Genomic DNA, 25,349 nt, shown 5'->3' with positions numbered 1-25,349 from the left:
GGCAGAAAACTGGGTAGTGGAGGAGAATGGCTTCTTCCTTAGGTCTCACCTTTAGGACTAAAGATGAGAAGTCAAACAGTGGGAGTCACCAACATGATGCTGTTCACAGAAGGTCCACTTACATGTGCTCAGCGTCCTGTCCTTTGTCATTTCTGTCTCAGGGAAACCGACACCAATACATTACAGAAGCTTCTTAAGGATCCTTTGCTCAGGAATTTTCCTGTTTACCGAGATGGGCAAAGATGGGTAACCTGACCCCCCTGGGGCTCCAGAGGACAGAACTGGGGCGGCAGGCAGAAGGCTTTCATCAGCTGAAATGCGTCCCCCCCCCACTAAGTTCATATGCTGAAGCCCTAACCCCCAGGACCTCACAATGTGACTGTATTTGGAGATTTGATCTTTAAAGAGGTATTTAAGGTAAAATGAGGTCATAAGGATGGGCCCTAATCCATTAAGACTGGTGTCCCTATAAGAAGAGGAGATTAAGACACAGACACACACAGAGGGAAGGCCATGTGAGGATACAGGGAGAAGACGGCCGTCTACAAGTCAAGGAGAGAGGCCTCAGGAAGAACCAACCCTGCCAACACCTTCTTGGACTTCCGGCTTCCAGAACTGTGAGAAAATAAATGTCTGCTGTTTAAGCCCCCCAGTCCGCGGCACAGCATTGTGTCCGCCCGAGCTGACCCGTACAAGGCCCAGAGAGTTCGATTTTGGCCGCCTTGAAGAAGAAACCCTTCAACAGAGTCATGTAATGATGGGATGACTGCTCTGTGAACTTGGCATTCCTGGCTGTGTCCAGCATGAGCCTGGCTGACCACTTGAGGAACTGCCCTAGAGAAGAATTATATTCATTAAAGTCCAAAATCTCAGTGTTTGGGAGCAAGTGGTGTTTATTCCTCGCAGATGTGAAATTCAGTGGGTGGTGACCAGGGGCTTGCCTCACAGCCATTCTAGGACCCAGGTTGATGGAGAACCCCCGTCTTCTACTGGTGGTTTCCTAGGTCACACTGAACACCAGATGTAAAGGGGGAAAAGAGTATAGAGAATCACATAGGGATTTTCACAGCTCTGGCGGTCAGGCCATGCTCTTCTTTTTTTATTTTATTTTAATGCATTTTTTTATATTCTTTTCCATTATGGTTTATCACAGGGTATTGAATATCACTCCCGGTGCTATACAATAGGACTTTTTGTTTATCCATTCTAAATGTAATAGCTTGCATCCACTAACCCCAAATTCCCAATCCATTCCTCTCCCTCCCCCCCTCCCCCTTGGCAACCACAAGGTTGTTCTCTATGTCTGTGAGTCTGTTTCTGTTTTGTAGATAAGTTCATTTATGTCATATTCTAGATTCCACATGTAAGTGATATCATATGGTATTTGTCTTTCTCTTTCTGACTTACTTCACTTAGTATGATCACCTCTAGTTGCATAGGCCATGCTCTTTGTCTGCATCCTGTTGGCCAGAACTCAGTCACCGGACTCCACTGACCCTAGAGGAGAGGGGGCTGAGTTGGTCAGTCACCCATAGGACTCAGGAGGCCATGGCAAAGGTGACCCAGGGGCTGTCTTATGGAGTTTTGTGAACTCACTCTGAGGCCTTCTCGTGGAAGGAAGCAGAGCCGTCCCCCTCACTGTGTCTCTCTTACTTTCAGCTTCTCCAAACTGCAGCCCCCCGACCAATCCCCTGCGATCCAAGCACCGTGAGCCATGGGTACGTGCCCATAAAGGTGAGTCAGCGCTCTCTCACCATCAGCTGAGTGTCTCTAACCAACCCCCCTAAAACGACTTGTGAGACGTTTGTGAAATCTCAAGGGTAGCTACACATCCATCATGTATACGGAAATGGTATTTCCCACAAGTATGATTCCTCAAAAATCAATAGTAGACGTGGACCAATGTGGTCAGACTCCCACGGAACAACAGACCACGTGGGGCCTTGCTCTGTCCCCACAGCCTGCGTGTCTGGCACTTTATTTCATTATTTCCTCCAGTGGGTATTATCGGCCCTTCCTTTGTGTCAGGCACGGACCAGATAGGAGGGATGCAGGGAGGCACCAGACCTGCACCAGATACAGAGAGGGAAATGGGCAGTCATTAGCCCAGGGGTCAGGGCGGCAGCAAGACCAAGGCCACGTGCAGAGGGGCCCTGACTCCTGACCCAGCCGGGATACAGAGCAGGGCTTTAGAACATCTTCTCAGGTTCACTTTGCGATCTTTCTTCATTTGTCACTGTGGCCATTTAACTAAGGACCTAAAGCTACAGGTTAGCTCACAAGCAAAACAAAACTCAACAGTTGCTTTGGAGCCAGATGGAACCAGTTTGAATCCTGGCTTTGGCACTTACTAAGTTGGCAAATGTGGGCACATTTCTTATCATTCTGGACCCCAGTGTACACAGCTTTATAATGAGATGGCGATAATACCTCCCCTCAATGTTCTTGTAAGGATTAGTTGAAATACCCCACGTTGATCACGGGCTGTTAGTACCTCGTGCTCCATAAAGAAGAGAGCTGGTGTCCTGAGCTGTGCAGGTCTGGGACCTGGGGAGGACCTGCTGCCCTGGAGGAGAGCCCCATGGATGTTCGGTGAGCATTTGCTATTTGCTAGGCACAGAGAGAAATACCTAGATGAATGGAGGTCTTCTGTGACCTCAAGGATTGTATGGTCTGCATTCTGCCGAGGTAACATTCCCTGCAGTTACATCACAGGATGCGGCCCTAACAGCAGTGGCTCGGGCACTCAGAACGGGCTCTGTAGGGGGTGGAGAAAGTGACTGTAATTGCGGGGGATGAGATTCAGTGGTGAAGGGAGCATCAGAGGATGAGTGGGATTTGGATAGCGAGAAAGGGCTTTTCTGGTCAATGTGGCTGCTCTTATAACCCTGGGTGCTCCTGGACCAGTTTCATAAGGTTTCATAAGCTCCCTTCAGACCTCGTCTCTAATATTGATGCCGAATAAGGGGCTCTTTGCCTGGGGCTGGGGTCTGTCTGGGCTGTGACCCTGCATCTCTCATTACTCTCATAATCCTCCTGATGCTTGCGTATCCAGCCAGTTTCAGTAGATTCCCCATTTGACCTTGAAGGAGTGTGATCAGAGCTGCCTAACCACTTCCTCTGCCCTCACCCCAAAACTAAAGAGCTGGGCAGTGGCCTCTGGGGAGCCCAGGCTCTGGGAGTGCTATTGCCTTGATGCTAATGCAACTCAAAGTGCGTTGATAATAGATCTTTTCCGTTTTCTGGCTTAAGGGCGATTTTAGAACACACTGTTCAAAGGATGGGAAAGTGCATGCATTTGCTGAGCTACTCAGCTGAATCAAATATGTAGCAGCAAGAGCGAGCCTTCTAGTTAAGATCCATTGAGGACAGAGGCGGATTAGGATCATTTGATTGGATATCAGAACTATAATATTTTTCAGTATAAAGGAGCATAGAATTTAAAGTTCAATTCCCTCCTTTTGCCAAGTACTAAAGGGAAGACTAGAGAACATATTCTGATAAAAAAAAAGACTGTAGTCCAAGAAAGGGTTTGTAAAATGTCAGCCCGATGTTTTCTAGAGCAAAATAGCTTGTTGGGAATTGTGAATGAAACTTCCGGTTTGGAACGCCAGCTTGGAGTAGTGTGAGATGCAGCGAAATAGAGTTGTTCCAAGTGGATTTCTATAAAGTGAAGCTTATTTCTCTCATTTGTTTCCACTAGAAAGTTAGAGATAAGGTACTTTGGGGGAAAAATAGAGTACTTTGACTATGTATTGCTTTAGTTCTTTTGCTTAGACCCCCCTGTAATAGTCAGAGCAGGCTCAGTGCTGTAACAAACAGCCCCACACTTTCAGTGGCTTGACTCCAAGTTCGTGTCTGGCTTGCAGCACAATCCCATGTGGGTTGGGAGTGGGCTCTCTCCTCGCAGTCATTCAAGCACCCAAGCACCTTCTTTCTGCAGGTTCTTCCTTCCTTAAGGCCCAGTCCATTCAGGTGCAGATAGGAAAAGAGAGGGAGAACCAGGTGCGCGGGAGGTTTACGGCCCAGATGGAGCACACATTTCTTCTGCTCATATGCCACTGGCCAGTCACACAGCCACACCCACTGCAGGAAGGTTGGGAGAGACCTGGAAAATACCAGCAGGAGCCAAGAAGAAGGGAGGAAGGTGGATATTAGGCCCCAGCAGTCTTGGCCATACCCATGTAGCCCACAAAGGACCGGAAGTATAGCAAAGCTGGAAAAAATTTTCATATTCAAGAGATAAACAGCTTTTAATGAAATAATCATGGTATTCTGCACCTTCATGTGAATACCATGCCCTGTACAAAATCAGCCCCCAGTTTAAAATATGGAAAACATGTCAAATGACAGCAGAAACTCTGACAGGATGAGGGCCTTTTAGGGAGGAAGGCCAAGGTGTTTTGTTTTCCAACATTATGATCTTCTTTTCAGGCTCTTCTTGTTCCAGTGAAACTGCCTGTTTTTATTGCACAGTTTGATCACTTGTCTCTTCTCAGACATTTTCTTCTAACATTGGTGGGTTTTTAGCTGAGAAAGCTGGGTCAGGCGCGATCTGGCAATGTATTGAAATGGCCCGGGGCAATCTACGGAAGAGGTGCCTGGTTACCCCCGGCCTGCGCTGAGGTCACTCCCCGCTCACCTCTCTCTTCTACAGCCTGGGATGTGTCTGCATTTTGTGGAGCTGGGCTCCGGCCCTGCCGTGTGCCTCTGCCATGGATTTCCGGAGAGCTGGTTCTCTTGGAGGTACCAGGTAAGGGAAACTGGGGGAAGTGCGCCCCAGTCAGGGTGAGGGGAGAGAAGAGTCTAGACGGTGTGAGGCAGCCTGGAATATCATTAAGAAGCTGACACCTTACCGTGGAACATCATCGCCCAAGTATGACCACGATATCTATGAAATGTTGGGGCCGGAGATTGCTCCAGAGCTCAGAGCTGTGCTAGCCTATAGGCCATCTTTGCAGATTAAAAACAAGCATACTTCCTCAAGATGCTTTATGCCACCTGCTGGGAAATCTCTGTAATGAACATAGAAATCTGCAAGGTCTTTGCTAGGAAAGGTGCTCTGTCAGGTGTGGCATTAGGTGCAGTGCACAAACCCTACCACCATCCATGGCAGCCGGGTGGGCTCATTCCAGCCCCATGATGAGGACCCCAGGTCGTGCCATGTGGCACTTTGAATTGAGCCATTTACAATAACAGGGAGATAGAAGGAAGCAAAGAGGTGGTGTCAGCAAAACACTGATGAGCCCACACTGGAGAGGGTCTGAATTGTTTCTTTTCTAGATCCCTGCTCTGGCCCAGGCGGGCTTCCGGGTACTAGCTGTGGACATGAAAGGCTATGGAGAGTCATCGGCTCCTCCTGGTGGGTTAGCTGTTTTACGGCTGTCGGTGTTGGTCATACCTTCTGACTGTCTGAGCTCTCCAACAGCACTGTCTTCCCCTGGTCCCAGTTCAGAGCAGGCAGCCCTTCAAGGGGGTCTGACTTCCCCCTCCGTTCCCAGCTCCTGCAGTGTCCGTGTCTGTGCACTTTGGGCCCCAGATGTCTCTCCTCCTCATACTCTGGATGAATACAAGAAACCCAATGGCCTGTGCCCCAAGGGACTCTCCTGCTAGCCATTGAGGATATAGGATGTAGGAGGTACCATCCAGCTCCAGGACTATTTTCATCTTGCAGAACTGAAACTCTGTACCCATTAAACAGTAACTCCCCATTCTCCCTCCCCTCAGCCCCCAGCAAGCGCACTTCTGCTCTCTCACTCTATAAATTTGACTAGTCTAGGTGCCTCATCTAAGTAGATCATACAGTATTTATCCTTTTGTGACTGACTTACTTCACTTAGCATAATGTCTTCAAGGTTCATCCATGTTATAGCATATGTCACAATTTCCTTCCTTTTTAAGGATGAATAATATTCTGTTGTATGTATAGACCGCGGTTTGTTTATCCATTCATCCATCGATGGACACTTGGGTTGCTACTGTGAATACTGCTGCTATGCACATGGGTGTACAAAGATCTCTTTGAGTCCCTCCTGTCAATTCTTTGGAGTATATACCCAGAAGTGGAACTGCTAGATCATATATGGTAATTCATAGACCAGATTCTTAACCCAGTGTCTATGGATCCCAGTGGGAATCTTTCCAAGGATGGGTGTCAGGGACCTGTGGACCCTTGAGAACATGTGTGGGTCTATGAGCATTTTCCTTGGGGAGGGGGGAGTCCATTGTTTTTATCAGTTTCAGAGGGATCCTCAGCCCCAAACCTTTAAGAACCCCGGGTGGAGGCAGGAATGGGAAGCGGCCAGGTGTGCAGCAGAGTCGCTGGTCCTTCCATGGTCAGTGATGCTCTTAGCAGCTTAGCAAGCCAAGCAGCAGCTCACCACCCCTTTTCTGAGCTGCTTTGGCTGCATGCACGTCAGGCCTGTTGTGTTGAGTTTGAAGCCCGCTGACATGGGCTGGGGCTCTCAGTCACTCAGGAGGCCACCACCAGGCCACTCAGCCTGTCATGACAGAGATGTGCTTCCATGGTTGTTCCCTAAATGTCATGGTGTCGACTCAGCTTCTGCTTACTGCCTCTTGAACAATGCGGAAGCATTTTAGACAAAAGGAAGGACTTCAGTCCAAATATTCAGGAAAGACATCTTTTTTTTTTTTTTTACTTCATTATTTAAATGTTTATTTTTATTTATCTATACTGCAATCTTCCCTGAATCCCGTGGGCATTACTTAGTAATATAATTTATCGTTCAAACTACAACACTATTAAAAGAGAAACTGTTAATAATAATACATAAACTAAAACTGTCCTGGACAAACTGGGACTTATGGTCATACCCTAATTATGACTCTTTTTTTTTAAAGAAAAACATAATTTACATGTTAACTGTTGTCTAAGATTATACATAACATTAATTCTAAAGCCAAGTGCAATGATTCTAAAGCCAGGTGCATATATGTACATTTCAGATCATTTGTGTATAAATTTCAGATCATTTGGCAGTAGATTTTAAGTAACAAATTATTTTCCCTTAAAATTATGAAGCCTTTGTCCTAGTGTTTTCTAGCTTCCCTTGTTGCTATACAGCATTCCAGTGCCATGTTACCTTTTTTCCTTACCCTTGAGACTTTTAGGATCTTTATCTGTTGTGTTCTAAAATGTTATGGTATTGTGCTATGATATGGGTCTTTTTTCATCTACTTTGCTGGGTACACTTAACTTTCAGTTCTTGGAAATTTTCTTGAATTATTTCTTTGATAAATTTTTTCTTCTGTTTTCTCTGTTTTTCTTTCTTTTTCTTTTCTGGAATTGCTATTATTGGTAAAATGTCCATACTGCCCAAAGCAATCTACAGAGTCAATGCAATCCCTATCAAAATCCCAATGACATTTTTTACAAAAATAGAAAAAACAATTCTACAATTCATATGGATCCACAAAAGACTACAAATAGTCAAATCAATCTTAAGAAAGAACAAAGCTGGAGGACTCATACTTCTTGATTTCAAAATATATTACAAGGCTACAGTAATACAGTATGGTATTGGTATAAAGACAGACATTTAGACCAATGGAATAGAGAGTCCAGAAATGAACCCTTGTGTATCTGGTCAGAGGAACTTCAACAAGGGTGCCAAGGCCACTCAATGGGGAAAGGACAGTCTCTTCAACAAATAGTGTTGGAAAAACTGAATATCCATATGCAAAATAATGAAATTGGACCCTTATCTTACACCATCTACAAAAACCAACTCAAAATGGATTAAAGGCTTAAACTGAAGACCTGACACTAAAATTCCTAAATGAAAACATAGTGGAAAAACTTCATGATGTTGGTATTGGCAATGGTTTCATGGATATGACACCGAAAGCACAGGCAACAACAACAAAAATAAGCAAGCAGGCTATATCAACCTAAGAATTTAATATGATATATATATATTTTTTTTGCCAAAGGGGCTCTTTTAGTTTGCTGGTAATTTTTAAACATGCAAATTAAGTGTATTTCTTTTATTTTTAATTGCAGAAATAGAAGAATATTCCATGGAAGTGTTATGCAATGTAAGAAGGATCTTTGGGTAACATCTGTAACTTCTTCTCCATCCTTGGGTTTTCATTAATATAAGACAGAAGTGTGGGTGTTCATTTAAATCCTAGGAAAGCAGCATTTCACAACATTTGGGTACAAATTCTTTCTGAAAGTCGAAGTATTTTGAAATAATAGCCAACGTTGACTGTATATCAAGTACTTTTCTAAGCATTTGATGGAAGAGGAAACTGAGTCATGGGGAGGTTAAGTAACTGCCTGAGGTCAACAGCTTGTAGAGACAGGTTTAAACCCTGCAGTAGCTCCCATGCTCCTGCTTTTAGCTACTCTACCATATCACCTTTCCATTCTGAGAATTTAAAAAATCACTTTATTGTGGTAAACACATTGTTGGCCAGATCTAGGGAGTTAGTGTGTGGACTGGGGACTGCAGAGGCATTCCTGTTCTAAGACAGGCATACGCACCATCGGGGAGAGGGACCCTCATCTTAGAGCTTGCAGGGGAAGGCCAAGGCTGAGGTGAGGAGAGACTGCCACCCAAACCTCCATCAGCCCTGGAGCAAAAGCAAAGGCTGGAGGGACCGAGAGGAAGAAACAGCCTCCTGCTTGGCCAGAAAACTGGCGATGCCAGTGATTATGCTAAAATTACAGAAAGCCTTCATCTAGGAGGGTCACATCTCTGCCTGGAGCACCCCATCAGGCCCCACATGTAGGCTTGATGTCTCATAAGGGGAGCATGGGAAAAAACTTAGTTTCCAGTTAGGGTGTCCTTCCTTCCTCAGTTTCTGAATCTTTGCCTCTTTCACTCTGCCACTTCTTGCTCGGATCTACCCCTTGATCCTGCCAAGATCTCACCAGCCTCTATCATCTTTAAAATACAGGGTTATAGAAAACATAATGAAGATCCTTAATGGTGCTTCCCCTTAAGTGCCCCTAAAATTTTTTTCTCAACTACCTTCCCCCTCAAAAGTATTGAAAACCCTTTCTTCTTAACTACAAATTTGTGTGCCAGTTCATCAAACAACTGTTATTTGTTTTAGAATGGGTACCTTTAAGGGACCATAAACCTATTCTCTGTATGTTTGTAGTCCTAGGATTCCCAATTAGGAATATTGGGATGCGACACAGCAATAACGCTGTCTTCTAAAGTTCATTAATGGGACTTCCCTGGGGGTCCAGTGGTTAAGACTCTGCACTTCTACTGCAGGAGCGGCAGGTTCGATCCCTGGTCGGGGAACTAAGATCCCACATGCAGCGCAGCCAAAATAAATTAAAAAACAAACAAAAAACCCCACTATATTCTTTTTTTTTTTCTCACACACACACACACACACACACACACACACACACACTGTATTTTATTTTTACAAGAGATAAATACACTGACACCAAGCATTGTAAATGGATGACCACAACAAAAGCAACAATGATTGCAATTACCAAACATGAAACACACTCATACTATGTCATAATATTGACATTCAGTCCAGTAATCCTCCACTGCAGCATCTCCTTTACTTTGCAGTGATAATTGATTTGTATATTTTTTGCCTCTGAGTCCTTGTGGGATTTTTTTTTTCTTCAAACAGAAAGTCACAAAAATTATAATCATCCTCATCAGTTCACTCAGTCCTATGTAATTAATTTTTTTTCATCTTGATCTTTTGTTAGCACTTTTATGGATTCATCAGTTTTCCATTAGAGTTCTGAAAATGCTTATTTATTCAGTTCAGCAGTATAGTCAGTTACCAGAAACCTGTACTTGTCAGAGTCTTTTCCATGAATTCCTTGAAGATGAAACCCTTTTATAGGAACATTTTTGCAAAAGCATCAGAGTACACCCAGAACTGTCTGTAAATGACAAAAGACTTTAAAATGACCACGGTTAAAGATTTGATGAAAGTTCATAATAATGCAATTGACAAGGAAATTTAGTTATTTCTGAGATATACATTTTAAAGTAATAACAGAATTATGACTTGTAACATTACCCCACTATCTTCTAAAGTTCATTAATGTTGGGAGGTTTATCTCCACCCAGTTGTCCCTTTCATTGGGTGTGACCTTGGGTAAGTCATTTAACCTTTCCAGATCATGCTGTCAGGTGTAAAATACAGTGAATGGGTGGGCTTCATGCTCTCCAAGGCCCCTCGAGACCTGAGCGTGATTCTCAGTTTGTGGGCTGTGGAAATAATGCTGAACTAATCTCCAGCTTCTCTGTTAATTGGAAAGTGAAAAAATAGTGGCCTGCAGGCAGTCCAGCAGGGATGAGGGATGCTTCATCTATGGTGTGCAGACCCTCGGGAGTCCATGAACCCCTGGTAGTGTGTGCAGAGGTTGAGGCAAAGGTGCCCATGAGTATTTTCCTGGGAGAAGACCCACAGTTGCCATCAGATCCTTGAAGAGGTCTAAGGAGACAGAGGAACCACTGTAGTTGGGGGAAAGGGGTAGGGGAATCACGACATATTCTGTCTTGTTTTTTGTTTTTTGTTTTTAACATCCTTATTGGAGTATAATTGCTTTACAATGGTGTGTTAGTTTCTGCTGTATAACAAAGTGAATCAGCTATGCATATACATACATCCCCATATCTCCTCCCTCTTGCGTCTCCCTCCCACCCTCCCTATCCCACACCTCTAGGTGGTCACAGAGCACTGAGCTGATCTCCATGTGCTATGCCCTGCTTCCCACTAGCTATCTACTTTACATTTGGTAGTGTATATATGTCCATGACACTCTCTCACTTTGTCCCAGCTTACCCTTCCCCCTCCCCGTGTCCACAAGTCCATTCTCTACGTCTGTGTCTTTATTCCTGTCCTGCCCCTAGGTTCTTCATAAACTTTTTTTTTTTTTTTTAGATTCCATATATATGTGTTAGCATATGGTATTTGTTTTTCTCTTTCTGACTTACTTCACTCTGTATGACAGACTCTAGGTCCATCCACCTCACTACAAATAACTCAAGTTCATTTCTTTTTATGGCTGAGTAATATTCCATTGTGTATATGTGCCACATCTTCTTTATCCATTCATCTGTCGATTGTCCTCTCTGTTTTTAAATTAAAGTTCCCCTGACATCATGGGTTTGGTCTGTTTGGTTCATTGCTGCATCCCCAGCACTTAAGTAGTATCTGGCCCATAGCAGGCGCTGAGTGAGTTTTAACTGTGAGGATAGATGTTGTTAAGCGGGGAGCTTACTGGGTTGTGTGTTGGTGATGGAGGTTTGGGAGGGAAGGGATGGAATTGCAGATGCTTCTTACCAGCAGGATGAGGGGACCTGGCATGTCCAGGTATAATCCTACCTGTCCGAATGGCAAAGTACACTAAGTGAGTTTTCCAATAGATAGTTACCAGGGTAGGCCCCTGAGAATGTGTGTGGATCCAGGGCCTTCCTTCTGGAAACAATTTCACCAGGACCAGGGATCTTTTAGGAAGCTCTGAGAATGAGGCAGTTTCTTGTTAGAAATGAAATGGTCCCGGGAATAACACAAGATTCTGGCTGCCCTGGAATTAGTGACCTTGATTCCACTTTGGCCTGTGAACAGCCTCTGCAAGTTGCTGAAGAGCAAAGCCCACGCTCTGAGTTGCTTCCACAGCAGAGGCGTGGACTCAGCAAACAGCAGCCCGTGCTCGGGCAAGTCTGAGGAGCCAGTCTGAGAACCCCAAAGTTAAAGGAATAATAAAGAAAGAAGAAAGCAGAGAGATGCTATGAATAAAACTGTAGTGCTGAGGGAGTGGTTTGGACAACATCAGCTGGGGGTCCTAGAAGGAGAAGGTAAAGGCGTCCCTGCACCTATTTAATTTCCCCCATTCTTCCTTAATCGCTTCTCTCGCTGATGGGGGTCCCAGCTCACCTCAACCACTGTAGCTGGACCACAATTCTGCACCCTTCATCCCTTAGAGACACTCTTACATCAGTCTGTTTGTTCCTCATCGGGAACCTCATGGGTGCTGCCACTTTGCATGTTATAGGATTTCTGGGAAACCCTCAGCTAAATTCCCCATTAGTGTGTACGTTAGTCGGCTTGGGCTGACATAACAAGCTGACGTAACACCACAGACCAGGTGGGTTTTTTTGTTGTTGTTGTTGTTGTTTTTAATTTATTTATAATATATCTTTCTTATTATTTTATTTTATTTTTTAAATTTTATTTATTTATTTATTTTTATTTATGGCTGTGTTGGGTCTTCGTTTCTGTGCGAGGGCTTTCTCTAGTTGCGGCGAGCGGGGGCCACTCTTCATCGCGGTGCGCGGGCCTCTCACTATCGCGGCCTCTCTTGTTGCGGAGCACAGGCTCCAGACGTGCAGGCTCAGTAATTGTGGCTCACGGGCCTAGTTGCTCTGCGGCATGTGGGATCTTCCCAGACCAGGGCTCGAACCCGTGTCCCCTGCATTGGCAGGCAGATTCTCAACCACTGCGCCACCAGGGAAGCCCGACCAGGTGGTTTAAACAACAGAAATGTATTTCTCACAGTTCTGAGATCTGGGTGTCAGCAGGGTCAGGTTCTGGCGAGCACCCTCTCCTGGCCTGTGGGTGACCACCTTCTCGCTGTCTTCACATGGCAGGGAGAGAGAGCCGGCTCTCTGGGACTCTTCTTATAAGAACGCTAATCTTATCAGGTCAGGGCCGCACCCTCATGACCTCATTTAACTGTAATTACTTCTGTAAAGACCCTGTCTTCAAATACAGTCACACTGGGGATTAGGGCTTCAAACATAGGAATTTTGAGGGGACACAGACATTCAGTCCATATAATAGAGGGTTCAAAAGACCTCTTGACACCATTCAATAATTGTTCCCCTCTCTTTGGGGGGGAAGATGAAAATAAATGATTGAAGTGAATTACACCAATACTGTGAGCCTCCTTCTAAAAAAAAAAAATGTGTGTAATTTCACCAGTGGAACCTGTCATCTGTGCTTGCTCTTTTTTATCCTTACTTTATTATAAAAGAGAAACATGGAAATTATTTACATGATGAAAAGATTTCAGAACTTGAGTGGAATGGGCAGCCTCAGTGATGCCATTTCAATAGTGACTTATTTCAGTCTATGTATTTTCCAAGAATGTCACCATCTCTAAATAAGAAGTAATCCTTGTCATCTAGAACTACTTTGGTGTGTCCATATTCTGGGAAGAGAACTTCATCTCCAACTTTCATGTTAACTAGTTGAATCTCTCCAACCTTTCCTTTAGAGCCCGATCCAACAGCGACTACTGTTGCTTGCAATACTTTTCCTTGAGTTTTTTCTGGAAGCATAATGCCTCCTTTGGATACAGGTTTGGCTGCACTTCTTTCAACTAATACTTGGCCAAAGAGGGGAAGAAACTTTCTAAATGCCTGTCCTGCCATGACTCCAGCCACTGCAGTTCGTACTCTGCTCTCATGCTACCGCTGCCCGGAGGGGCGTGCAGTCTGGCCCTCTGGACATGTCTGTTGTTGCTTTTTTTAAAAAATTAATTAATTAATTTGTTTGTTTGTTTGTTTATTTATTTATTTTTGGCTGAGTTGGGTCTTTGTTGCTGCGTGCGGGCTTTCTCTAGTTGCGGCGAGCAGGGGCTACTCTTCATTGCGGTGCACGGGCTTCTTATTGTGGTGGCTTCTCTTGTTGCGGAGCACGGGCTCTAGGCGCGTGGGCTCAGTAGTTGTGGCTCGCGGGCTTAGTTGTTCCATGGCATGTGGGATCTTCCTGGACCAGGGCTCCAGTGTCCCCTGCATTGGCAGGTGGATTCTTAACCACTGCACCACCAGGGAAGCCCTGTTGTTGCTTTTTAATATTGCTTTCAGGGGCCAATGAGAGGCTTGCCCATTGTCTCCCCACCACGTGAAGTTGGCGTCATGGCCCTGGGTTTCCAGGGCAGGCTTGGGGGCAGGGGCCTCAAAAGGAATCAGACATCTGTTAACAGCTTTTCCCTTGGAAGCAGTCACTGGTGTAGACAGAACTCTGCATCGCATCTTCTCCTTCCCTGAAAGGGGGTGTCCATCTTGGAAGGTTCCCCAGCAGAGGACTGAGACCAGGGTGGGGAGTATCTGAACACTCTCTGATGCTCTTGGGGCAGAGATACAAGGGCTGTGGGAAGAGATACCCACAGCTGTGGGCTGTGGGCTTTTGTCTTGTCTCTGTCTCCTGGTGTCCTGAAATTTCCATCTCCTTGCTTAATTTAGAAGAAAAAATAGACCCAGCCCAGAGGAGGAAGAAAAATCACCCTTCATTTTGGAAGCACCTAGAATAGTAGATGATGGAAATACAATTGCATCTATTTTCCAACTCTTCAAACTCTTGCCTGTGCAATCTCTATAGCTCCCAATGAGGACATTTATCTGGAGAATCAAAGACAAATTAAGATTACTTCCCAAATGGTAGAAAGAGGGGAGGATTCCGGGGCTGGAAAATATTTAAAATAAAGTCGTTGGTCTACGTAATAAAAAAGGATGCCTTTGAAAGTTTTGATTTTGAGGTTGTGAAATCAGATAGACCTGGGATCAGTCCCAGTCCTGCCACTACTAGCTGTGTGGTCTCGGCTGCATCATTTAACCCGTCTGAGCCTTGGTTTCCATCTGTAAAGTGAAGACACACCCGCTCCCTGCAGCTCCGCTTGAGGGGAGAGGAAACGATGGTGCTGAGCAAGGGCTCCGTAAACGCAGCTCTGTCGACTTATTGTAGCGAGCAGAGGCCCCTCGCATTGGCTCAGGCGAACGGGTGGTGTTGACAAGTTATCTGGGAGTTTTTCAGAGGAGCAGGGCTGGGAAACAGGAAGCCACAGTTGCTTTCTGCAGGGCTGGGCAGCCCATCTGGTCTCCGCTTCATTCCCTCCACACGTCTGCTCTGTCCTCCCTCCACTATGTCCCCGGCAGGTTTCCCCTACCTGCTCATTCGCACGTGGCCCATACAAACGTGCCGGCCCTGATTCTAGGTGACCCTTCCTCCCATGCCCAGAATCTCAGAACATAACTGCGTGTGGAGACACTTCCTCAGCATCTCATACATCTTTTTCAGGCTCCGTGGTTGCCAGCCATGTGGCCAGGTGTCCACGTCTGTTGGGGGATGGGGAGAAGGAGCTGACCGTCCTGGGGCGAGGCAAGCAGCCAGACCACTCCAGGGCAGTTTTCTTCCCCTTTCTCCTTCCAGGGAAGAAGCCATGATTTCTGTCTTATATTGAGAATGGTCCATTTCAGTTAGGGATGTGTACTGAACTACCCTGAATAATTCACTGGGTCTGTTGGGAGTCTGTGTGGTTATGAGAGGACGCTGGAAGGGGAAGGGAGATAACTAAAAAGCTAGTGTGAAGTGATTGAACGTGGTGTTAGTTTGCTGGGGCTGCCATGGGAAAGCAGTATAGACTGAGTGGCTTAAACAACAGGAATTTACCTCTCACCATTCTGGAGGCTGGAAGTTCAAGATCAGGGTATCAGCAGGGTTTCATGTGAGGCTTGTATCAATAGATGACCATCTGCTGCTTTTGTCTTCACATGGTCTTTCCTCTGTATGTGTCTGTGTCCAAATCTTGTCTTCTATTGGATCAGGACCCACCCTGATGACCCCATTTAACTTAATCACATCTTTACTTAAGACCCTATCTCCAAATAGAGTCACATTCTGAAGTACCAGGGGTTAGGGTTTGGGCTTCAGCATATGAACTTCGCGGGGGGGAAGGTGGGGGACACAATTCAGACTGTAACCAAGGCAAACATAGTAATTCTAACCTGGAAGCCGCTGAGGTGATGGATACAGTTCTGATTTTTTGTGTCTGTTTTCTTTCTTAGGACATGGTCACCTTCCTGGATAATTTGGTAAGTAATTATTTTGAACTGATCTCTTTGGAGAATTCTGTTTGGAACTGGGCAATTAAAGAAAAGATGTAACCTTTGAAGGTGTCAGCTGTTAGAGCCCTCAAGGGAGCGGTATGGGAGGCGGAAGGTGGGGTCGTGGGTCGGAAGGGATTATAAAGACAGGTTTGGAGAATATAGAGGTGAGATTGTTTTGGTTCTTGTTTCATGAAAAGCATCTTCCAGAGAATAGAATGTCTCTGTTGGCTTTAAGCCAGATGAAGAGCCTTAGTGCCAGCTGAAGAAGTTTGGGAAACATCCGATAGGCTAATAATTCCCAACTTCGTAAAACTTCCATCCCTTTTGAAATATTTAAAATCGAATGTCTTCGTTTAACATCGTTTGGAATGTCAAACTCAATGAAAACGATCAACAGTGGTCATCTGAGAATACGCTGCTGCAGGGCACACACACTGTTCTGAGACTTAGGTACATCCTCTGCCATCCTCAGTCAGGTCACGTGGCAGAAGGGAGACACCGCAGCATGGCTGAGGGGGCAGAGAGCCCAGCCAGGACAGTGGCAGTGCGGGGGTGCTAAGAGAGAACCTAAAGCAGTGGGATCTTTCTCCTGTTCACTGGGTATGCGTTGAAAGAAACAACTGAGATGACGAAGGAGTTCCAGATCTACAGCAGGGCCTGGTGTAGGACGTGCGGTAACAATGTCACGTCCCATCCTCTGCAGATTCTCAGTCCTGTGGAACTGGCTTTTTGGAACTTTTGAGTGTGATGGGGATAGCTAAGGCCCAGTGTGGCCGCCCCACTCCTGACTTTTTCTAGAAGATTTCCACCTGGCTGGGAACGTCTCTTATTCTGATGGTTGAGAGGGAGTCTCTGTGGTTGCTGGCCAGCTGGGTCAGGTGTCCATCGCCGGCCCAGTCATGACTAGGATATGTGGGAAGGAGACTGGGCCAACCTGGATGACCTGGGTGACCAGATGAGGTGGTCATTTGCCACCTGGAGGTGGTGCCTGAAGCCTTTGGAGGAGATGAGCTCCCCAACGACAGGCCTGAAGGCTGAGCCATGGAATAGTCCCAAGTGAGAGGTAGAGAGGGAGTAGTAGACTCGGGGAAGTAAGAAGAGTCTGGAAAGCACAGTGTCACAGAAGCCCAGGGAAGAATGTTTCAAAGGAAATGCCTCATGCTGCTGTTGACTAAAAAAAAAAGCACAACCTAAAGGTTGAGAATTGTGTTTTATTTGGTGGACAAACTGAGGACTTAAGCCCGGATACAGCATCTCAGATAGCTAGCTCTGAGACCGCTTCCAGAGAGGTAAGAGAGGAGCCAGGATATATAGTAGTTTCTGCAACAAAGACTAGGTAGTCGGAACATCAAAAGATTACTGTTAATTAAAGAAAACCAGACATCTCAAGTTAAAGAATTTAACATTTTTCTCTGTATTGGAAGGTGCAAGAGTCTGGGCTCATAGAAATCATTCCTTCGACATGCACCTCTGCTAGCTGGGGCCGGTGTCCTGCTTTTCTCCATCCTGAATCCCCTCCGGGTGCCCCATTGAGGGTGGCTGTGGTGACTGAGGGCTTGGCAGTGGGCAACCTGTTTGTCTCCATCCTGAGTTCCCTCAGGGTTCACCATCGGGGTGACCGCAGTGACTTGATGGCTGCAACATCCTTTGTTTACTGATACGCCAGGCAGCATTGTTTTTCACTCACACTGCAGAACAATCGGAAGAATGAGAACCAAGAGGGGGAAAAAAATGATTAGTGATTAGTAGCCTTTAAGAGAGAAGTTTCAGTGGACTTGGGTGTGGCAGGGAAGAAGCCCCTGGAGGGACTTAGGAAGGTCGTTAGGGAGGCACCTGATATAAACCACTGTGAGAAGCCGGAGAACACAGGAGACGGAGCGTGGCAGAGAGCTGAGGCAAGGAACCACCCTTCCAGCTGGTGTTGAGGCTGGGGAGGATGGAGGGCCCTAAAGCGGTCAGCGGGTAGCATAGAGGAGGGAGCCCGATTTTAGGTTAGGGGACCTGGGTCTGAATGGCGGTTCCACCATTTACCATCCGTGCAGCCCGGGCAAGTCACCCGACCCCTGTGAGCCGTCTTTTCATTTGTAAAATGTGAGTTCGAAGGTTACTGGGAGGATTCCAGATAAAGGGCCTGTGACACAGAAGGTCCTCCATGAAGGGAGCTGTCGTTTGTGGTTACAGCAGCAGAGGAGAGGAAGGTGCAGGGAGAAATTGGGAGGTAAAGGATGCTTTTGAGGCTTGTAGGAAAGATCCGAAAGAATGGGGAACAGAATAATAACCACTCAATGAAAGATGAGCACGGAGGGGAGGGGAGGTGGCATTCTAACGTGAAGACAAAAGGGAGGAAAGAAGGTGAAACAAGGTTTGATTTGTGGGAAGGTAGAGAGGGAATTCATGGTCAATGGCCTCAGTCTTCTGAGAAGATTTAAAAGGCCAGCCATTTGTGTGCAGGGTCGGTGGGGCCTGTACATGGGACCAGAGGCTTCAAGAGGGCGGCTGTTGGGAGTCGCCGCTGCGGTTAGGCCTAAGGGGAGCTCCAGGCCTCCGGCTCTCAGCACCCATGCCCTGTCCCAGAAACCTACTCACACTCAGCCCCCTTCTTTGTCCTCCTAGGGGATCTCTCAAGCCGTGTTCATTGGCCACGACTGGGGTGGCATGCTGGTGTGGAATATGGCTCTTTTCTACCCCAAGAGAGTGAGGTAATTAGGCCTCGGGCATCAAGAATTTGGGTCACACTGGACTTAAATTCCCTAGACTCCTTCCTCAGGTCTTGAATTCCAGAAAACTTCTTGAAAACGATAGGTTATTATCTGGGAAGGTGACACCATAGCTCCTTAGCTCATTGGTGTATAAGTAAGGAGGGTTTAATGAGCTAATGTCTTGGGCACAAGGCCTGTCCCAGTCACCAGTAATGCAACGCATAATTCAGGGCCTGAGTAGCCAGTGGGAATGCAGGAGAATGAGGGTGGACTTTGAGGGGAGGGAGTGAGGCAGCAGGGGATGTCAGATTCATAGAACTGAGTGCCAGGAGACACTTTAGCCCTGGTCAGAGTCAGAAAATGTGGCTTTCACTTTTACCCTGAACTGGCTACGGGACAAATCACTTCACCTGTTAGGCCCTGGTATCTTCAACCACAAAGTGGTAATGGTCACTCCTACCCGACTATTCAACCTGCAAAATACAGTAAAACAGATGTCAGGTTGGAATGGTCTCCAACATATGGTCCCCACCTTGTTTCATGTCAGGTTGGAATGGTCTCCAACATATGGTCTCCACCTTGTTTCATGTCAGGTTGGAATGGTCTCCAACATATGGTCTCCACCTTGTTTCATGATCACCATCACATCACTCATAATCATCCTCAAAATGACATTTCAGGACACTAGTGGGAGCTTTCAGATGGTGGGTTTTGAACCTGGAGAGTCAGGTGGCCTTTGTGGCCACACCCCATTTGAGCTGGTAACTGCAGTTAAAGCCTGTCTGACCTCCCATTTCAGCCTCGGATCTTAGCAAATTAATTAAAACAACATCCTTAGCAGCCATCTGTGTTTCCCTAGCTAATCCAGTTACTTTTTATTTGGCTGAGTTTATAGGAATGGAAACACTGGAGAAACTTGGTTCAGCTCAACCCCAGCTCAAATGGTTGGATGACCTCAAAGACCAGAAAGAATCAAACATTTCCTAAAGTATTTTTAAAGTTTTTGCACCCTGTTCTGATCTCTTTAGCTTCTCTCTCTGTCCTCTCTGTCATTCAAAAGTGAGATAAGAAAGCTCTTAAGAATCAAGTTCACCAAAAAGTTACCCTGCAGGCTGTGTTAGATGCTTCTTGAAGGGAACAAAAAAGAAATAGAGCAACAACATATGGTCTCCACCTTGTTGTTGTTTTATTAAGCTTAATCTAGTTCTCTCTCCTGTGAGAATTTTAAAAGATTTAACGTGAGCCAAGTGAGGTTTTGTGCAGAGTAACATCAGATCTGAGATGCAGGCGTGCTCTGGTTTCCCGTTCCTCTTCTCCTGTGCTGTTTCCACCGTGCCTGCTGTTGATTCTGGAGTAGTCGCTCATTCTACGTCTGCTCTCATCAAAGCAGCCCTCTTACCTCCTTCCTGGGAGGGCGGGAGGGAGCCGAGACCCTCTTGCAGGGCTGTCCAGGATGGGACCCCGCATCTCTGGGTCTGGAAGTATCTTTTATTTAAGGATATTGTTAACAGCACTAATCTCTGCCTTTCTAGCCAGACAATGAATGAAAGAAAAAAAAAAAAAGCCCACGTTTAATGTGGAATATTTCTTTGAATCCTTGGTTTCGCCTTTCTACTGAAATAAGCTTTGGGAACCTATTTAAAATAAGGGTCTACTCACTTGTTTGTTTTATATCCTTTCTTTAACAATCACCTGGAGACGCTGCTGCCAGAAGGAGGCTGTGGTTCAGCTTTTTCTTAATCTTAATGCAGTTGGCAGCAGCATTTATATATTATCATCTCATTTAGTGATGATATTTTTATATATAGAATAAATGATCTGTCAAAGCGATTAAAAAGAAAACCCCATTCTGTTCAGAATATTTAGTAAAAGCTAGAATTTCTTGACTTGTGATTTAAGTAATGCTTAAAATAGGTTCACTATGGTAGCATTAGGAACTTATAGGCATCAATATAACTTATTTTATACCCTAACCTGCACTGTCTAATCGTACCTATTGAACTTTTGAAATGTGGCCAGTTTGAATTGAGATTCCTGTAAGTAGAAAATACCTTCCAGATTCCAAAGACTTAGTATGAAAAAAAGAATGTAAAACATCTTATTAATAATTCTTAATACTGATTACATGTTGAAATTATTAATACTTTAGATATATTGGATTAAATATTAAATTAACATTTAAGTTAACATTAAATTTTAAATTAATAAGTTAATTAATATTAAATAATATTTAAAATTAATCTCACATGTTCTTTTTTACTGGTTTTAATTTGGCTACTGGAAAAATTTTAATTATATATATGGCTTGCATTATATATATATATATATATATTTTTTTTTTTTTTTTTTTTTTTGCATTATATTTCTATTGGTTGGTGCTGGATAAGCCTCACCAGTCCTTCCACTGATTGTTTTATTTGCCCTAATTATCCCATATTTCCTATTTTATATATCTATTTCTTTTCTGGGAAAAAGTTTCCACAGGGTAAGCGTGGGATACAGAATTCTTTGCTGACCAGCCAGGCTGTGTGGTCTCTCAAATTCACCCTCTCTTGTATTCCTTTTGCTGCCATCCTCTTCCCCTCGGGATGACTAATGCAGTAGTCTGCTGGCTTCTCCCCCTCTCTGCATCCATGTGATGGATCTCTGCTTGATACATCACTTCCTGACTGCAGCTTCCATCCACTCTCACCTCTTCCCAGAAACCCTCATGGCTTTCTTTGTTTTCTGCAGCTTCAAGTCCAGACTCAGGGCCCTTCATGTTCCGGGTCCCACGAGCCTTTCTGGCTTCATTTCCCAAGATGCCCCATTAACCACTTGGCCTCTGGCCCTGTAGACTCCTTGCTCCATCAAACTCAACCCCAAGCTTTGCCTCCTTCTAGAACTGGCTCAGGCAACCTCATGATGTTTCCCTTGCAGCTATCGGTTCCCCTCCCCACCTCTCCCCCACCTGTAAAAGTCAAGTTCAAATGCTGTCTCTTCCATAAGGTCTTCCATGATGCCCAAACCTAGAAATCCTTTATCTCCTTGAATTCCTGTGGTATTTTGTAGGAATTCCTATGGCTCATGTTGCAGTCTATCTCATAATATAGTCATGGGTGTATTTGACTAGCCTTCCTTATTAGACTATAATAAGCTCTTGGAGTATTGGTTTTATATTTTCTCTCCCCTAGTATGTGGCGTGGAATTACACTCAACACAGAGGAAACAGTGAGTGAAGGAAGGAAGAAATGACTGTGTTTTTACAAACTAGAGAAAGATTGTACTGTTCACATATTCTAATCAAGGTGGATATACTGCATGTAACGTGTGTGTATGTGTGCGTGCGCGTATGCGTGTGTGTCTTTGTCGAAGGCAAGTAGGTGAGAAATACTGCAGTTTTAGTGGGGAAAAAAAAAGAAAAAAAGCCACACTGGGCTGGAGAGTCAAGAAGTGTGGTTTCAGGTCCCGTTCTCCCTGCACTGCTGGTGTGAGATCTTGTGTGTAAGCACCCTCCCGCTCTGAGCTTGGGTTTTGACACATAAGGTCCTTTCTGGTCCGTACAGATTGTCTTCTTACAGAGTCTGTGTCTTGACACCCCTTCTTTCCACAGGGCAGTGGCCAGCTTGAATACTCCCTTCATACCAGCAAATCCCAAAGTGTCCCCAATGGAGATAATCAAAGCCAATCCTGTCTTTGATTACCAGCTCTACTTCCAGAAACCAGTAAGTTTGGGGCCCTGTGAGCAATGATCCCAGCAAGGTTTTTGTTCTTCTTTTGCCTTCCACGCTCCTTCTTTCCGTTGATCTGATTTATCTCTGTCCCCTTGAATTTTCCGTGGCTTTAATGAGAAATGAGTTCACAGATGGGTTCAGGTGAGGCTGGCGCCAAAGCAGGGCTGGTCCTTCCCGGCTGATGCTGCATTTCTCTGTGTGTGTATTTGGGATGATGAGGGGAGCAGGAGGCGGGGATTGTGCATGGGGTTCCCCTGCTTCTCTGAAATTGGGAAATGGGGGCTGAACTCTATTTTGGAGCCGCTTCTTCTTAATTCTCTGGCTGAGAGGCTGATGAAACCCACCTCTTATTGGTGACAGCTCCTGGCCTCCTACCAGGGATTTGATATCTCTGCTGAGGAGTGACATTTGTGATTACAGAGAGTGCCAGAGCCTAAAAGCCCTGCATCAGGCCCCAAGTGTCCTTTGAGAGATGGTGCAAGGTTTCTAGGTGTCACCCATGTGCCACAAGCTCAGGATGCCTTTCAAAGATGCCCACTGGGGCTTGGATGATGTGTGATGGGTGTGGCTGCCACCTTTCACTGGGTTCACTGAAAGCAGCATCGTCAGGCCTGGCTGCACCCCCCATAGCTGCCCTCATCTGTGGAGGGTACCTGCTCCTCTGTTTGTGGGCTCTGGACCCCGATGCCCAGCTATGTCTGGGTAATTCCAAAGAGGATAAAAGATGTTTCCTAACACTCCAAAGAGAGAAGAATAGATCGAATTAATTGATAAAGAGCACGGGAGCATCTCACCACATCTCTCATCCAGCCCTAGCCCGTCTGTTACTCATAGGAGGTACCATTGCCAGCGAGGGTCACAACCATCCCAGTTTTGATTTGGCGAGTAACTCTTCTCTAAGAATGATTTTAATTAATAAGATGGTGCCTTGGAAGAGGAACTTCTTGATTCAAGCAATAATCTGACTCATTCAGTCAGACACCAGGAGCCTCCAGCAACGTCATGACAAGATGCTTAAGTATCACACCCTCCACTGAGGCCAGAGCCCCACTGCCACAGCCCAGAGTGTGGACAGCTAATGAGCTTCCTTTGGCTTGAATTGAATCACAGTGTCTTGAATTAGTTTGATCTTCAGAGATAAAGATGATTTAGATGGTATATTAGTCAGCTAGGGCTGCCATAACAAAGTGCCACAGCCTGCGGGGCTTAAACAACAAAATTTTTATCTCACTGTTCTAGGGGCCAGACGTCCGAGATCAAGGTGTCCACACAGTTGGTTTCTTCTAAAGCTGTTCTCCTTGGTCTGTACATGGCCCTCTTCTTGCTATGTCTTCACCATGGCATTTCCTCTGTATGTGTGTGTCCCTGTCCAGATTTCCTCTTCTTATAAGGACACAAGTCACATTGGATCAGGCCCACCCTAATTACCTCATTTTACTTTAATTACCTCTTTAAAGACCTTATCTCCAAATACAGTCACATTCTGAGGTACTAGGAGTTAGGACTTCATAGGAATTTGGGGGAGACACAATTCAGCTTGTAACAGATGGGGACCATGAGGGTGAAGGGTGGGGACCGTGAGAAACTGACTTATTTGGACTGAGACCCGGGCTCATGGGACAGGAAGGAGGGCGTGTCCTTGTGCAAGGCTGGAAAGCAGCCCCAGGTTTGTAGTCGATGTCGGAATTAGTAGAGAGTTGTTGTAGGTTTAACGCTTATCGTAGGTGGCCCCCATCTAATTCTTTCGGCTGAACTAGAAGTCAGCATCCCAGACCAAGGTGTGATGCACTGCCGGTCACCCTTTCCCAGGTGTTTGCATCACTCAAGTGCATCTCAGACTGGTGAGAAGCATCTGGTGGTGGGAGAGAAACGAAGTGCTGCTTCTAGGTTCTTGAGTGGCAGCTGCCTTAGCCTTTAGGGATTGGGAAGGAAACAGCCCCACATAAAACTGTGAAGCTGGTGTTTGGGTCCCTCTCACCTCTTGTCTGACCCTTTCTCAATCTCTGGCTCTGCTTGGTCCCCACCCCCCAAAACTCAACCCCCTCCCACTGCCGTCTGTGTGCCCAGAGGACGCCACCCCGCCCGGCTCTGCCATCACCTCAAGTGCCCCGTGCATCAGAGCTGCTCTCACCTGCCTGCCTTCTGCCCCGGCCCAGCCCCCAGGCCCCGTGGATAGGTTACGACGGGCTCTTCACGCTCTGGCTCCCGCTGCTGCGGTGCCGCACCTGGAGCATCCGGAGGGAGAGGGAGGGCGCGGGGTTGTGTGCCCGCTTCTTTCTCTTCCACCTCTTTTTTCCATTTTCTATCTTATCCTTTTGAATTGGACATTCGTAAGAAGACTCCTATCTGCTGCAAAACAGAGGTGGCCCGTAATTTGGGGGAGGGCTGGAGCCTGACAAATCTGTTGAAATGTCAGAAATGTTTTGACTAGTGTCAATTGTAAAGAACTGGTTCATCCAGCAAGTAGCTATGCACCATCTATTGTGTGCCGGTTTCGGGGGACATCTAGAGATGAGTGACGACCTTTGAGGGCTTAAACGATTCTTGGGGAGACAGGCACGTAACAGACACCGAGGGAATAAGGCAGCAGAAAGGACTGTAATGGAGGTCCAGCTTACTCTGGGAGCCCACAAGAAAACACAGTTAACTTTTAGCAAAGGAAGGAGCATTTGAACTGGACCCAGGGAAGTGAGTAGGATTTGGGTGGGGGGATCTGAGAGAGAAGGGGCTGCCAGCCTGAGGGGACAAGTGACTGAAGATGCTTATGAAACCCCTTAACTCAGGGATAAATGTCATGAGATGAGAAAGAGAGGGTAACAAAAGAGTCAGTGATCCTTTAGATGAACTTCAGAAGGTCTGGAACATCTGGAAACTGCCCCCAGAGTTTAATAGGTGCACGCATTTTTCCAGGAAGAGTCCCTAACTTTCATCAGAACCTTAGCAGTTCGATAAAGGCTAAGAGGTGCTGAACCGGATGGCCCTGGGCTTTCAGGTGAGGTGCGGAGTCGGGGAGGGGGCGGCCAGCAGCATCAGTGTCACCTGGGAATTTGCTAGAAATGCAAACTCACCGACCCCCTTTGTGATCT

The 25,349-nt window shown here is 45.8% G+C and overlaps 1 protein-coding gene across 3 annotated transcripts in view; it reads left to right on the top strand.

Moving 5' to 3' along the window:
• EPHX2 (epoxide hydrolase 2) overlaps positions 1-25,349 on the top strand; it is a 72,577-nt gene that overhangs the window by 27,574 nt on the left and 19,654 nt on the right. For 2 of the 3 annotated variants that reach the window (XM_007192738.3, XM_057548908.1), the window contains 7 exons: positions 1,660-1,734; positions 4,658-4,753; positions 5,284-5,362; positions 8,024-8,058; positions 15,810-15,836; positions 18,465-18,550; positions 22,143-22,254. In XM_007192738.3, coding sequence (XP_007192800.2) covers positions 1,660-1,734; positions 4,658-4,753; positions 5,284-5,362; positions 8,024-8,058; positions 15,810-15,836; positions 18,465-18,550; positions 22,143-22,254 — 510 coding nt within the window. The remainder of the gene's footprint in view (positions 1-1,659; positions 1,735-4,657; positions 4,754-5,283; positions 5,363-8,023; positions 8,059-15,809; positions 15,837-18,464; positions 18,551-22,142; positions 22,255-25,349) is intronic. The other variant, XM_057548909.1, reaches the window with a different exon arrangement.

Source organism: Balaenoptera acutorostrata, chromosome 6 (genome assembly GCF_949987535.1).
Source record: "Balaenoptera acutorostrata chromosome 6, mBalAcu1.1, whole genome shotgun sequence".
Taxonomy (NCBI): Eukaryota; Metazoa; Chordata; class Mammalia; order Artiodactyla; family Balaenopteridae; genus Balaenoptera; species Balaenoptera acutorostrata.
Note: the sequence above shows the minus strand (reverse complement) of the source record. Positions and strands in the feature narration are given on the sequence as shown.